This window comes from Sorex araneus, chromosome 3 (genome assembly GCF_027595985.1).
Source record: "Sorex araneus isolate mSorAra2 chromosome 3, mSorAra2.pri, whole genome shotgun sequence".
In the NCBI taxonomy this organism is placed as follows: Eukaryota; Metazoa; Chordata; class Mammalia; order Eulipotyphla; family Soricidae; genus Sorex; species Sorex araneus.
This window is the reverse complement of record NC_073304.1, coordinates 101134310-101149552: the sequence shown is the minus strand read 5'-3', so window position 1 is coordinate 101149552 and position 15243 is coordinate 101134310. Positions and strand designations below refer to the sequence as shown.

The window sequence follows — 15243 nt, the reverse complement described above, 5'->3', positions numbered from 1 at the left end:
ACTGGTTGAGGGATGGGTACTCGATCATTGTATGACTGAAATGCAAGCACAAAAGTTTATAAGCCTGAAACTACCTCACGGTGATTTACTAATTTTAAAAAAAGGCGGGGGGGTGGGGGGGGAGAAACTGGAGGGTCAGAGAGATGGCTCATTGGTCTGTGAGAGGCTTGGGTTAATCCTCAGCATTATATAGTCCCCAGAGAACTACTGGTACTGACTCCTGAGCACAGTCCCAAGGGGTAGGTTCCAGGTGCTGCCAGGTATATATACCACCACCACTACCACCCCACAAAAAAGGGGGAGGGTTTTTTTTTTTTATAAATGTTGTCTCTTTATTTATTTATTTATTTATTTATTTTTCTTTTTGGGTCACACCTGGCAATGCACAGGGGTTACTCCTGGCTCTGCACTCAGAAATTACCCCTGGCCGTGCTCAGGGGACCATATGGGATGCTGGGATTTGAACCCGGGTCAGCCACGTGCAAGGCAAACGCCCTACCCGCTGTGCTATCTCTCCAGCCCCAAGGGGGAGGGTTTAAAAATAGGATTTAAAAACAAACCAAAACTGCTGTTTGGAAGCTCTAATGTGCACTAATGAGGCTTGTAAACTGTAGCGGCATTCCTTGGAATGTTATTAGTATCAAGGATTACTGTGAAAGTAATCCTTGATACTTTCACAGTAATCCTTGATACTAATGTTCCTCTACAGTTAGGTAAAATGCCCAAAGACTCTTTTATTTTGGTTTTGGAGTCACATTAAGTGGTGCACAGGGGCTACTAGAAGCTGTTATCAGGGGACCATGTGGTATTGATCTGAGCAAAGAATATGCTCATCTCTTTGAGCTAACTTTCCAGTCCCTCAAAGATTCTTTAAAAAAAATCTGCTAGGGGGTATGTGAAATGTACTGAATACATGTATGTGTATGTGCTGAGTAGGAAAAGAAGTTATGTTTTTATATACTCTTGACATTCAGTGTGTAAACATTCTTTTTTTTTTAAAAAAAAAGACATTTATTCAGCGTCATGATCAGACTATTACATTTAGCAATCAACAGCATGGGTGCAAAAAAAAAAAATCTACATTAAAACCTTTTGTTGGAATGCTTTACACTTTCCACAGAACAGAAACTAAAATAACCTGTTATACAATTAGTCACAAATAGTCCTTGAGTGTTTGCCCATGCACATGAGTATTGTCTAAAACAGGTCTTCTTTGTAGCAGCTAGCCCCTGCCATCACTGTGCTTGGCTGAGTTCACAAATCTGTTGTAACCTGTAGCTTCCCTGTCACTTCTCTGGCTCTCCTCTCATGCTAAGCTTTGTTTCCTGGCAATTAAAACCTTCTGCCACTGCCATAGCTGCTGCTACTGCTGGAACCACAATAGCCACAATGGTTTAGCGAAGTACTGGCCTCCACCACCTTAGGGGCCTGAGCTTCGGCCTCCAAAATTTCCACCCTTCATGGGTCCAAAATTTGAAGACTGATTGTTGTAGTTGCCAAAATCACTGTAACTTCCACCACCTCCAAAATTGCTTCCATCATTGCCAAATCCATTATAGCCATCCCCACTGCCACCAAATCCACCTCGCCCACTGAAGTTTCCTCCACGACCGAAGTTGTCATTCCCACCAAAACCACCTCCATGACCACCACCAAAGTTTCCAGAGCCACTTAGACCTCTTTGGCTGGATGAAGCACTGGCCATCTCTTGCTTGGACAGGTTTTTTCTTACTTCACAGTTGTGGCCACTGACAGTATGGTACTTCTGAATGACAATCTTGTCCACAGAATCATGGTCATCGAATGTCACAAAAGCAAAGCCTCTCTTCGTGCCACTACCTCGGTCAGTCATGATTTCAATCACTTCAATTTTACCATACTGTTCAAAATAATCTCTTAGGTGATGTTCTTCTGTGTCTTCTTTGATGCCACCGACAAAAATCTTTTTCACAGTTAAGTGGGCACCAGGTCTTTGAGAATTTTCTCTCGAGACAACCCTCTTTGGTTCCACAACTCTTCCGTCCACCTTGTATGGCCTTGCATTCATGTGTCCACCTCCTCCATGGTGGCGTGGGTGACAAACTCAAAGCCTTGGGAGCACTTGGTGTTGGGATCTCTCATTACATGCAGTCCATGAGTGTGCCCCATTGCTCAAAATGGTTTCTCAGGCTCTCAACGGTCGTTTCAAAGCTCAGTCCTCTGATGAAGAGCTTCCACAGCTGCTTGGGCTCTTTGGGGGACTCAGACTTAGACATGATAGCTGTAGAAAAGGAAACCTCGACCATGCTTACTCAGCGGAGTCCGCGAGGAGAAAGCCAGGGTGTAAACATTCTATTAAAAAAAAATTACAAGTATGTGCCTTTGTTCTCAACTATATCTGAAAATCTCCAAGAGCAAAGGTTTTCTGTTTTATCCTTTCCAGAGAACAAATCTATTTCCTACAAGGACTAGGAAATATTAGTCATCTAGAAGCTTGGTTTTCAGATTTTCCCAGATAGTTTCCACCTATCTTTTAAGATACTTAAAAATATATTTACTTTATGAAATCCACAATTTTATTGTCTTCTCTCATGCTTTTCTTTTTTTAGGGGGAGTGGCTAAGGGGCTCTGTAGATTCTTGAAGGAGGAAGCAGAAATTAAATTTATATATGTAATCTGCCATCTATATCAGTATATTCTATTATGTTATTGAGTGTTCCACAGAATTTTATCTCTAGTATAATCTGCTCTGTATGTATAGATACCAATCACTGAAGAAACACCTTAATAACAAGACAAGCCTGACAGAACAATAAGACCTTACCATATTCGGCCTTATAGAATGTATTCAGGGGCAAAGTAAATAATACGACAAATTACAATCTCATATATTCTCTTAGAGAGAGCAATTATTTCTGTAAAATCTTCCACTTGTAAACACTTAGATTAAAATCCTAGTCCAAAACTGAAAATATATCAATCTCATCTCTTCTAAACTCATTTTATTTTATCTTACAACCCACAAATCCTAAGTCATATGATTTAAAGATTCAACTCAAGTCATATTAATAAAGAAATTAATTAAGGAAACAACCTGAGTGCCCAAGAACAAAAGGATAAAATAACTATGGCACATCTATACAATGAAATATTATATAGCTGTCATGAAAAATTAAGTCTTGAAATTTGTCTATAAGTGAATGGACATGGAGAGTATCATGCTGAATGAAATTGAGTCAGAAGTTAAGGGACAAATATAGAATGACTACATTCATTCGTGGTATATCAAAAATATATATAGCTCCCTTTTGGCACCGCTGCCGATAGAACAGGATGGAAGAGCCCAAAAGAGCGCCCTTGGACTCCAAGCAGCCCACTGAACTAATTACAGCACGGGAACGGAGACCCTACGCCAGGCTGCAACAGTGGAAGCCAGGCATTCCCCAATTTTCTTAACCTCTCTCTCTCAACCCCTTCCTCCTGAGCACAGCACAGGTTCCGGGGCTTTATGACCGCAAAATGGAGACACCGAGCCAGCTCTCTCTAGGTTTCTCCATCTTATAAGCACCATAAAAGGATAAAAGTTTGTAGTGATGTTATTTCTGGTTGTACTTTCCCTGGACTTTATACAGAAACCCAAAACCGCGCAGCCACGCGACCTAATGTCATCTAAGCATCAGCAATATGTAATGTTTCCTTTTTTAACGGGTTGGACTTTGGGGGGAGATCCTAACAAGAATAGTAAGTCTTTCGCTGAAATATTGAAGGCACTCAAAGTGGTAGCCATCTCTCTAGACTGAACTAAGCCGTATCCCCACGCCGGCTTAGAAGAAATATCCTTCTTTCTCGGGAAGAAACGCGGCGTGGCATTAACCATAGTATGATGACCATTAAGCAAACACAGACCTGGTGGCATGGGAATGGGATATAAGGGGAAAAATTATGTACATGGAACAGCGGGACGCTGGTGGAATCTCGAGCCGGAGCCGATACCAGCGCAATACTTTTGGTTCCAGAAACTGCTTGCAGACATTCTACTAGACTATCAACTAAGCCAGAGCCCCACGCCGGCTGATGACGGGAAATAACCACCTTTTCGGTTTTTTTTTCCCTTTGTCAGGCAGCGTGGCGATTACTAAACAGGCGTGAACTCGGTGGCTCGGGGCAAGGGGGGAAAAAAAGAAAAGTTATGTAACAAACAGTGGAACTTAATATCTCTACATTCTCAGCAATGGAGAACTATCAAATGCTTCCTTGGCAATAGGACTGTCTTTTTCTTTTTGGGGGGAAACCCCAGCAACAATAGTGAGTTATGTGTTGAAACATGGAATGTAATCAAGATAAAGCGTAAACGAAGTGAAACATCACTTACAAGGGCGGGGACTGGGGGGGTGGGAGGGGGCGGTAGGTATCCTGGGGTGGTCGGTGATGGAATATGGGCACTGGTGAAGGGAAGGGTGTTTGAGTATTGTATAACTGACATAATCCTGAGAACTATGTAACCCTCCACATGGTGATTCAATAAAACTTAAATATATATAAGTTTTATATATATATATAGCAGAAGAATATATATATATTTATATATATAATATATATAAATATATATAGCAGAAGAATAATATCCATGGCCAGGGAAAACAGGTTAGGAGGACTGGTCAATGTTGGAACTAACAGAATTGTGTGGGGGGCTGAAGGAGGTAATATAGAGAAGAGATCCGTATGACAATAATAGCTGGGAATGATCACACTGGATAAGATCTGAGGGTTAAAAGTAGGTAAGGGATATTCTTGATAACCTTTCAGTATCAATATTTCAAACCACAATGCTCAAAGGGGGAGAGAGAAGACAGAGGGAGAGGGAGAGGGAGAAGGAGAAGGACAGGGTAAAGGAGAAGAAGGAGAAGGAGAGAGAGTGGGAGAGGGAGAGGGAGAGAAGGACAGGGAGACAGGGAGAGGGAGAGAGGGAGAGGGAGACAGGAAGAGGGAGAGGGAGACAGGGAGAGGGAGGGAGACAGGGAGAGGGAGAGAGGGAGAGGGAGAGAGAGAGTCTGCCACAGAGGGTCGGGGGTGGGGGTGATGCAAGGGAACCTGGGGATACTGGTGCTGGGAAATGTACACTGGTGGAGGGATGGGTGTTGGAATATTGTATGACTGAAATCCAATCATGAACAGCTTTGTAATGGTCTATCTCACAGTGATTCAATAAAAAAGTTTAAAAAAATAAAATAATTTATAAAAATATATTGATTAAAATATTTTAAGATTTTGTAAGGAAGCTTATGGGGTAGAGAAGACGAGACAAATTCTTAGAACATTGGTGGCAAGATGCTGATATCAGTGGTGCATTTTGAATTAGAAGATTGTATGCCTGAAATTATATTATTAGTTTTGTAAATCACAATGCCTAACTAAAAAACTGAAAAAAAAACTGAAACCAATTATACATCTCTAAACTATAATGTGTCTGTCACATAGTAGGCACATAGCATTTGTAGAAAAATTCGTAAATGAAGTTTATTTCAAAACTGACTGCTTTTCAATTTTCCCTTTAAAACAAGGTTCAGCATTTTAACTACAGCAAGTAAAAATCACACATGTGCTTTATACCTTAGTTCTGAATCTGAAGTCTTTTGTCTTGTTGCCAGCTTTGCAATCTCTCCTTGAGACATAGTCTTATGAATCTTTGTTTCTCCATCAACTGAAGAAAACCGTTGTGATGTCTGTATAATTACATATGTAAAAGATTTAAAAACCAAGTTAACTACCATGACACTATAATTAAAATTAAATTACAGACTATTTAAAAACAAATCCTATTTAAAACTATAAAATACATTCATTTTACTTTGAGAATCATTAAAATAAGGAAAACTGAAAACTATTAATTTCTACAGTAATCAAAATTAAAGAGAATTTGGACCTAAGAAATTACTAAATAGAACTTACCAACTCAAGTTTTATGACAATTTACCAAAGAATATCAAGAGGAAATTAAAAAAAAAAAGTCACAGAATCTTGGCCAACAATCAAAGATGAGCACCTTAGACTTTGTACTGCTCTTTCGAAGCTAAACAAATCTTATTAAACTTAACTGAATAAAAGTCCGGGCTGGAGAAGTAGTATAGCAGGTAAGTGCTTGCCTTGCCCCTGGCTGACCCCAGCAACCCATAACCCCACTAGGAGTGATCCCTGAGCACAGAGCCAGGAATAAGACCTGAGTACAGTTAGGTAAGATCTGAGCCTCTCCACTCTCAACCCCCCCCAAAGTATCTATACACTTCACGGTGTATAACATGATGATTTGATTTGTTTAATAATAAAATGATTAATGAAGTAAATCTAATTAACATATCTCCTCACAGTTATATCATTCTTATGGTATGGAGGATTTCTGAAATTTACTCTCAGTTTCCAATATGTGGTACAATGAGCCTAACAAATCAAACAGAAAGACCTAAAAGGTGGCTGGAATGATAACAGGCAGGACGCTTGCCTGGGACTCAGCCAATCCAGCCTGGAGTGACTCACAGTTTTTTATTGGGTACCAATCCCAGGCATCCCATATCATGCCCGGAGTCTTGCCAGGAATGATGCCTAAACCCAGAGCCAGGAGAAAGCCCTGGGCACAGCCAGCCAGGTGTGGCCCAAAACCAGGGGGAAAAAGAAAAAAAAAAGACCTAAAAGGATCAAAATTACGTACAAAGGTAACTAACCTATAGAACAATCATATAATCATATTTTCTAAAATATCCATAGAAAAATTTAAAAGTAAAATAGCAAAGAACTATATTAAAACAATTTTAACATAACCCATAGTAACAAAAAGTTATCAGCTAAAATGGCTAGTTTTACAAGGAAAAAATTATTTAACAAATTGACTCCATTGGACAACTAACTAAAAAGACTGATTCATTATGTAAATCTAATTTCACAAGAAATCTATTCTGTATAGGAAAATCTCTCCTATGAATTGTTCCTGCTATTCATGGAGGTATGAGGCGCATGCCCCTCCCCCCCAGGGGGATAAAATACACATATAATACTAAGTGTGGCTGCTGTCCTTGGACTGACAATCAAAACGCTAATGTCATAAATGTTATTAAATACCAACCAGTTTTCCAACTTGTAATGCCCATTTAACAAAATAAACATCCTTGACCCATAAAATTTGTAAATATCTTACTTCACCTTTCTGAGAAATTACTCAGGCATACTTAGTCAAAATGGACTTTCCCTTACTGAAGTGAGCTATCAAATTTCAGTCTGCTTCATTAGTGATTTTTCTGACCATCATTTGTGGGGTGGGCAATAGAGCACATAAAGATTCAAAGAATGATATCTTAGTAACAAATAGAAATACACATATAAGAAGTGACAGAAGTTTGTGAAGGTAATGAGAATTAAGTGTTACCATACTGGTGGGAAAGAATATTGAAATTCTGGAGGGCACTTTGAGAGTCATGCTCCTACTTATTACCTTAAATTGAGAGAATGATAGAAAAAAATTTATTTGCATAGTTTCTTCTAAATTCAGAAATAGTATCTCTGCACATAGAGAAAGTTACCTAGGCTAATTCTACTACAGATGGTTAACAGAAATTATTTTACTTACCATCCAGAAGACTGAGACTAAAAAACTTATGAGTCCCTTTAAAAATATTACTTAGCAGAACACATCTTTCTGGGTAAAAGCCAACCCAGTGAGAATGAGAAGAGAGTGAAAATTGCACACGAAGACTTAAATATTCAATTGGCAGTCAAAGTGGGAAGTTCAAAAAAACACCAAAGCTATTAAGAAAGGATCAATGAACTGTCCATCTCCCGTCTCCCATTTCTTCACAGTAGGTAGCAATGGATAACTCCCTACTCAGGAGGTAATGTTTATAAAATCCCTTTCAGGTGATGGATTTAAATTTGTCTTTATTCTATTACATCGTATCACCCACAAATGGCAAAATCAAATGGCTTCTTCTATGATTTAATGAACACACTTCTCCGCAAATGACAGTGACAGAAATCGCTTTGCCCAGTGGGAGGAGAGCGGGGTGGGTACTATTGTTTTCAAAATCCATGTGTCCAGAAAACCAAACCCATTATAATCCTGAAAACTCAAACAATTAGTCTTTATCTTTACAACATCAGAGGTTAGAATATGACATATTTCCAAAACAGAAACACATTTTAAAACTTGCTCCCCACCCCCATCCCCAGGATCTATTAGCATGTTCTAGAAAGCAAAGCTTCTTCATGCAAGTATCTGACAGAGACTAATACCATCACCTGTTCCTAAAACAGGTAGTGATGAAACAAAGGGACAGTGAGAAAGTTGGAGGTAACTAACACACTGTGCAGAGGGTGCTCTACGACTTCCCGCATGCAGTGGCTATCAAGCAGGTGAAGAGTCATAGGCAGAGGCTACCAGCTAGAACCCCTAACGGGGCTGAGTGCTCTAAGCAGAAAGTTCAGATTCCAAGTTCATCTCAGTAAGAGTCCCCAGTGAGAAAAAAAATTCTACCACCAAAAGAACTAAAGTTTGTAACAAAAGAAACTCTCAGGAACAAAACAGCAATTATAAATGCTCAGTTTTTCCACAAATTAAAAACAAAACAAAACTGTGAACACTTAGAGGATAATTTAAGTATACTCCCTTATTACATAAAAAATATGTACTAGTTTTCATTAAAAGTACTTTGATTTCATAATTTCATCTTACACGATGAAATCATATGACACAATGTTTAATTTGTAATTAAAAAAACAGGGCACCTTCAAAATAGATTTTACCCTACACTAAAGAGAGTGCTTTTGCTGATATATATATAAACATATTTAGCAGATTTATATTATACACAAATAAATGAACATAGACTATTTTACACTTTTATAATTCTACAGTTTGGCAGAGGGAAATGACTCATTTATCTAATTAGGGAAATGAGGATGGATTTTTCTGGGTATTTTTCATCTTGTTTATCCTTTTTAAAATTACTGGTATTATCATTTAAAAACTAGACCTGGACTGGACAGATTACTCATGGACTAACTGTAGGCTTTGCATGTAGGAGGCCCAGCTTTAATCTTTAGCACTGCAGGCTCCCCTGAAAACTGCCAAGAGAGACACCTGAGCACTGAGCAAAACACTCCCTGAACACCACTGGGTGTGTCTCAAAGACACACTTACAAGAAGCTAGTCCTATCTCTAACTAGAGACAATGAGGGAAATCTGGGAATAAGCATAAATTTTAATTTAACACTGACACAATTCAAGAAATTTAAAGTTAAAATATTCAATGAGTCCAAAAGAGCACCTTAAAATTCTCTTCCCATAATGAACATTACTAAAAATTAGAGATGCAACTTAATTAAGATACTAAAGGAAATGAAACATCTATCACTATCCACTTCATTATATTTTATTACTTACTAGACGAGCAGGATCTAATAAGTATTGAAAATTCTGTATTTTCTAGGCTAATGTCAAAGTCAAAAAGAATATTTTTATCCATAAATATATTCTAAGCTATCAAATTATATATAATGACTTTTTGCTGATAATATCTATATTCATAGCCCAAACAGTAAAACTTTATTAAAATTGATTTCAATGCTATAATTTGTGATTAATAAAAATGAACATTTCAGGGGGTCAATATAGTACAGGGGTTGAAATACTTGTCCTGAAAGAAACTGATCTCAGTTTGATCTCTGGTACCATGCTCTGCTCATTAATTTGGGAGTTAGAGATGTAGCCAGGAACTCCACTGAGTTCTACCAGGAGTAATCGCTAAGCAGAAAGTTGTGCCACAAAACTACTCCTCCAAAAATAAACATATGAATAAGTAAAAAATGCACATTGCATACTGCCTTTTTCTTGACTGGGTTGGTCTAAAGAAATAGTTTTGGCACTCGTCTCTTTCTCTCTCTCTCTCTCTCTCTCTCTCTCTATATATATATATATATACACACACATATATATATATGGAGCAATAGCACAGTGGATAGGGCGTTTGTTTGCCTTGCACAAGGCTGACCCGGGTTTGATTCCTCCGCCCGTCTCGGAGAGTCCGGCAAGCTACCGAGAGAATCTCGCCCACATGGCAGAGCCTGGCAAGTTACCCATGGCGTATCTGATATGTCAAAAAACAGTAACAACAAGTCTCACAATGGAGACATTACTGGTGCCTGCTCGAGCAAATTGATGAGCAATGGGATGACAGTGATATATATATGTACATATATATATATATAGTATAGGTTTATACTATCAGTAAAGAAAAAATGGAGGGAAAAATGAGAAAGAGGGACACAAAAAGAACACAATTTCTGTTAAAACACTAATGGAGTAATCTGATAAAGTTACTTTTTTGCTACTCTGGGGATCAGTAAAAAGTCTATCCTGATTTTGTTTTGCTTTTTAACAAATACTTTTATAATAATATAGCCATGCCCATTTTATTTATTTTCTACAGTTGTTTTCACTATACAGTGGGAAAGTTTAATTGCAAAAGAAACTCTCTGATTTAAAAATGTTTACAATCTAGCCCTTTAAAAGTTTTTTTGAGGGCCCCTATTCTAGATCTTTTAATATCTAACATAATCATTCCTACATTGGTGTGAAATTAAATAGGATTTGGGAGCTAGGAGTGTAGCTCAGTGATAGAGAAATTGTCTTGCATATATTTAGGTTCTAGTTTCCATCACCAGCATCACACACACACACACAAAAAAAAAAAACATTAATTTTTGCCTTATTTTATATAAATAGTGCCCTAAATCTCATTCTTACCAAATTAAGGTTCAGTTTAAGTTGCTGTGTTCACTGAGGTTTCCCATGTACAAATCATTATATGGGAAGGAGCTGTGAGGGTTAGCTTTAGATTAGCAAAAACTACTCCCATTAGCTTTGCTTGTTGCTAATTTTCTTTATATTGCTGTAAAATTACCATTTCGGAGTCACTATGAGAGGCCTGACCCAGGCTGGATGCAGAGCCTAGCTCAGAGTGAGGAGCTTGGTCAAGGGAGAGAGGGGGCTCAATAATGTCATCGTAATCATCTTCCTCTGTGTCCCCCTCCCCATCGGCAAAAGTACCTCTAGTCAAGAAATCGGAGCGCGTCCGCGCCATTCGAGCTTTCTTTTTATGGGCCGGTCTGGCAACCTGCTTGACCAAATGATAAAACAAATAACACAACAATGTTTTGTTTTGTTTTTGGAGATGATGCCAATGAAAGACATCAGAGAGCTCATCAATTTCTTGAAATATCCCTCCACCCAACCACGCCCTTTCACTAGAAGTGATCAGGATTACCAAAGAAATCCATACACAATACTCTGGACAAAGACTAAAGATGAAAGCTAAATTAGTTTTCCATAGATGATGTCAACCTTCACTACCTTAAGAAGTCACTGGAGTCTCTTGAGTAAACTGTCTTTGTTTTCTTAGCAATTTCTTTTTTCTGAACATTATCTAGGTTTTTAGACAACATTCCCTGCCAATATATGCCTCCCTAATTAGAACAGACTCAACTAACAGTTACTTTCTCCATAAATACTTGAGAGTAAATGGGTATATAAAGTCATCTACTTATAAGAATATTAATTTCCAGAATAGTGTACATCTACTTCACAAAGAAGAAAGATAAAACAATATTTAATACTTACCTCTCCTTGACCTGGCCCAATAAACTTCACAGGCTTCCAGGCTGATTCACTTATTTTATGAGATTGAGGATTTTCACTGCTTAAGGCTTCTTTACTTATACTTTAAGATGGAACAACAAGAGAATTAGTTCAATCCCTAGCAGGAACTTCAAAGCAGCAGTCTTAATATATCACTGTTACTATATCACTGTTATCCTGTTGCTTATCGATTTGCTCGAGCGGGCACCAGTAACGTCTCCATTGTGAGACTAGTTACTGTTTTTTGGCATATCGAATACACCATGGGTAGCTTGCCAGGCTCTGCCATGCAGGCGAGATACTCTCGGTATCTTGCCAGGTTCTCCGAGTGGGGCGGAGGAATCGAACCCAGGTCAGCCACGTGCAAGGCAAATGCACTACCCACTGTGCTATCACTCCAGCCTGTCTTAATATATGAAATTAAGCATGAAATATAATCTAACTAGTCAAAGAATTCCAGCACATTCCATAAATATTCAAAATATTATGTCAAGACACTACTATGAATAATTTATATGTAAAGGGATAGCTCAGTGACTTAGAGCACCTACACTGCAAGTTTTTAAGACCACAAGCTTAATCTCAAGAGCCACCATATATAATGAACGAGATCTAAGGTGCTTCTGCTTTTGACGGACAGCTCTTCTGTCTGATGTGACAGCAAATCTGGCCACATCACAGCCATGTATGAACACAACTGAAGGAATACAACCCCCAGCAATCATCACAACTAAAAAGATATGCAAGTCTTATTAATTGTGATGAGACAGTACGGATGCGAAGGCTCTTGACTTGCAGGTGGCCCACTGTGATTCAGTCCCTGGAGCACAGAGCCTGGAGCAATGCCTGGTGTGGTTCCCCCCACCCCCACCCACCCAAACAAAACCAAACAAAAGAGATGTGCAAACATTGTGACCAGGGAGTGGGATCCTGGCATTAATATTTTTTCTGGCATTAATTTTAAAGCCTGACAGGAACATGCTTTAAACTGCCACAACAGCTCCTGGACAACCAGCATTTACTGAGTACCTAGTACATAGTATAAACACTTACAGAGTGATTTCTCAATAGGAGGGATCCTAAAGCTCTGCATTTGTGCTTAGTCAAAGAATTGTGAGGCATAAATATTTCAGATGGCTGGGTTAGGGTCAACATTTAGGGAGTGTTTTTACACAGAGAAATGACTAATTTGATAGCACCTTAAAAAAATAGTTGGAACAAATCAAGGACCCTTAACAATAACTCTCCAGGAAGTTTCCCATATAAATCCATAAAAATAAACATTTTACTTACAGTGAAGTATTCATATTGTCTTTTGGTGTGAAGAAAATGGCCCTAGTAGTTTCATTTCTGGAAGGGTCATCAGATTTGTGACTATACGACTGAGAAGATCTAAAATGTTCTCTTTTTGAAATGCGATTATTGGAGCGTTTAGAGGATACATTCAGCTGGGGACACATTTTATCTGTTTTGTGCAAATTCTTGACAGTGCTAGATTGGCAGGAGCCTCCTTTTGCTTCAAAGAACAGGGTGACAGGCCGGTCCTTTGGGGGTAAGTGAGTGGAGGGGCTGACTTTTGGAGCAAGAGCTTCACCTTTAACATTCACTGATGGAGGCCATAGTACACTGGGTTCTCCTTTATTTACAGTATTTAGGATGAGAGAGGATGGCCTCTCTACTCTTTGTTTTGACTGATGAGTAGATGATGGCAGAAGAGATCCCCCAATTTTTGGCTTTTCAACTGTCTTAAAGGCTTTACGCTCCTTCTCTAAAATGCCTGTCTGTTGTCGAATCTGTTCCATCATCTCCTTTTCTTTCTGCTGCTGCAACTGCTTCTGCCTTTCTTCCTTCTCAGTGTTTAGCTTTTCTAACTTCTTAAGCACAGTATTAGAAGAATCTGAATTCAAAGAAGTAACAACTGGATTTTCTCCTGAGAAGTGATACTTCTCTCCAGCTTCCCTACTGATATCCAGAGGAAGAGTTGGAAGCATTTCTTTATTTTCCAAGAGCTTGTTTCTCTTAAAACTCGTATCCAGTTGGGAACTAGTTTTCGGTGGGTCTTGTTGAGGAATATAAAAAAATGTTGGCAGACTATTTGAAATAAAGGAGTCTCTCATCTGTGGCTTAGAGGCAATAGATTGAGAAGTACTAACTAACTTTTCTTTCATAGTTCCATTCTTCAAATGCACCGACTCAGAGGGTGCCCCCTTATGAATCAATGCACAGTTAGTATCACTTGAGGCACTGCCGGTCCTCTCCTGTGAATCCAACTTTGGGCTGCTAGGTATCTTCGGTGACTGAGGCTGAAAGTCCTCCTCATCTGGTTTGCTCTTTTGATTTTCTTCACAGCTCAGAAGTTCCAAACTTCCCTGAGAGCTTTCACTCTCAGGTGTGCCCTGTAGAGACTGAAGGCTCTCAGAAATCAATTCTGTAGACCACCTTCGTTCCTCTGAAGGCGACACACCCCCAAGAGAACGAACTTTCAGCAATTCTAAGCTAAATATAGCTTGTTCTAGTTCTCTCATTCTCCGACTTTCTCTTTTGGCCCGGCCAACTTTCTTCTGGTGGAGATCCTCCAAGGACTTAGGTCTTTCTCTTACGATCACATCTTCCTGCAAGCTGGTACCACTTTGGCTTCTGGTTCTCTCCTGCCGGCTGTTTTCGGACTCCTTCAAGTCCTCTGAACTTTCATAGCTAATTCGATGACCCTCTATCATGGATTTACATTCCTCTATGGCTTTTATTCTGTTGTCGAAGGAGCAATCCTCCCATTCTGAAGGGTTGGAACCCTGAATTTTCAGAAGTCCAGATGACTCAATATTCACCAGTCCAAGATTTTGTTTTATTTCTTTTACTCTTTGTTCTTTTAAAGCTTTAAATCTAAATTTTAAAAAAAGGGAAAAATTATTAAGTAATTCCAAACTACCACACCAAGGTAGTACCAATATGGAGTGCATATGTTATCGGGATTTGAACAGGGATGCCTCCAAACCCATTTTCCCAAGGAACTGAACTGTGCCTCTTTGGAATACGTATGTATGATTTTAAGCAATACCTGGCTGTTCTCATGGCTTACTCTTGACTCTTACTCAGGAATCACTCCTAAAGGTACTCAGGGATCATGTAGTACTAAGAACCAAACCAGGGTCAGTCATATGCAAGGCAAGCACCTTAACCTCTCTACTAGCCCTCTGGCCCAAATATACTTTTTTTTTCTTTTTGGGTCACACCTGGTGATGCACAGGGGTTACTCCTGGCTCTGTACTCAGGAATTATTCCTGGCGGTGCTCAGGGGACCATATGGGATGCTGGGAATCGAAGCCAGGTCGGCTGCGTGCAAGGCAAACGCCCTATGTGCTGTGCTATTGCTCCAGCTCCCCAAATATACATTTTTAATTAGGCATCTTGTCAAATTATAAATGAACTCAGAAGCTCTCATTTTTTAATATCCTTGTTTTTTAAGGTAAAGCTTAAAAATATAATTTGAGGTTTCTGTAGGTAAAAAAATTTTCAACCTAAAGATTCAACCTCATGCAGAGGTCAACTCTTAACCATGATAACTACATACCATTTAGGTTGTCTAT

The 15243-nt window shown here is 39.0% G+C and overlaps 1 protein-coding gene and 1 pseudogene across 5 annotated transcripts in view; both read right to left on the bottom strand.

Moving 5' to 3' along the window:
* Positions 1-15243, bottom strand: part of MYO9A (myosin IXA) — a 228476-nt gene that overhangs the window by 47920 nt on the left and 165313 nt on the right. For 3 of the 5 annotated variants that reach the window (XM_055132924.1, XM_055132925.1, XM_055132926.1), the window contains exons 25-27: positions 12953-14539; positions 11642-11741; positions 5590-5702 (exon numbers count right to left, since the gene is read on the bottom strand). In XM_055132924.1, the coding sequence (XP_054988899.1) occupies positions 5590-5702; positions 11642-11741; positions 12953-14539 (1800 nt within the window). Of the gene's footprint in view, positions 1-5589; positions 5703-10925; positions 11139-11641; positions 11742-12952; positions 14540-15243 lie in introns of all 5 variants that reach the window. The other 2 variants (XM_055132922.1, XM_055132923.1) reach the window with 1 other exon arrangement.
* LOC101539163 (heterogeneous nuclear ribonucleoprotein A1-like) lies at positions 811-2731 on the bottom strand (annotated as a pseudogene).